The 559-nt window shown below is 36.3% G+C and overlaps 2 protein-coding genes across 2 annotated transcripts in view; both read right to left on the bottom strand.

The window, feature by feature from the left end:
- LOC119592082 (longitudinals lacking protein, isoforms H/M/V-like) overlaps nucleotides 1-559 on the bottom strand; it is a gene marked incomplete at its 5' end in the record, with an annotated part of 34,503 nt that overhangs the window by 12,056 nt on the left and 21,888 nt on the right.
- Nucleotides 1-559, bottom strand: part of LOC119591795 (zinc finger protein 84-like) — a 7,907-nt gene that overhangs the window by 805 nt on the left and 6,543 nt on the right. The window contains exon 11 of the mRNA XM_037940540.1: nucleotides 150-386. Within this exon, the coding sequence (XP_037796468.1) occupies nucleotides 150-386 (237 nt within the window). The remainder of the gene's footprint in view (nucleotides 1-149; nucleotides 387-559) is intronic.

Below are 559 nucleotides of genomic sequence, written 5' to 3'. Positions count from 1 at the left end.
TCAGACTCTTATATACAAAGAAAAATACTCTCAGTTCTTCCAATACTCTTTCTCGTAAAAACACTACTTGCACTGAGGTAATGTTATGAATGGTGTTTCAGCATGTGCCTTTGTAAAGCAAATTTTTGGGTAGCACGGTATGGGCAAACTGAACACGAATAAGGTTTCTCTCCTGTATGGATACGAATATGCCTGATCAATGTGTTCTTTGTCGAAGCGCAATACGAGCAATGAGGGCACATAAATGGTTTTTCTTGGGTATGAGTACGGACATGTTTTGTCATGTGTTCTTTTCTATCTGTCGAGTATGAACAGAAAGTACACTGGTAGACCTTGCTGTGAGCTCCTGCTGCTTTATTCCTCTTACCGTCTCTGAACGCTCCCACCTGTCGAAAACCCTTTTCTTAATTACTATCATTGAAACCTCTTGTACTGCAACACATGAAAAATTTACATACTGCAAACTAAGTAAGTTTTCTTTAATAATGAAAATAAAAATTGTAGTATAAAACAGGAACATTCTATAAACTAAAGAGAATATTGTACAATTCATGGAAAA

This window comes from Penaeus monodon, chromosome 29 (genome assembly GCF_015228065.2).
Source record: "Penaeus monodon isolate SGIC_2016 chromosome 29, NSTDA_Pmon_1, whole genome shotgun sequence".
In the NCBI taxonomy this organism is placed as follows: Eukaryota; Metazoa; Arthropoda; class Malacostraca; order Decapoda; family Penaeidae; genus Penaeus; species Penaeus monodon.
The sequence above is the reverse complement of the archived record's forward strand: the minus strand, read 5'-3'. Positions and strand labels throughout refer to the sequence as shown.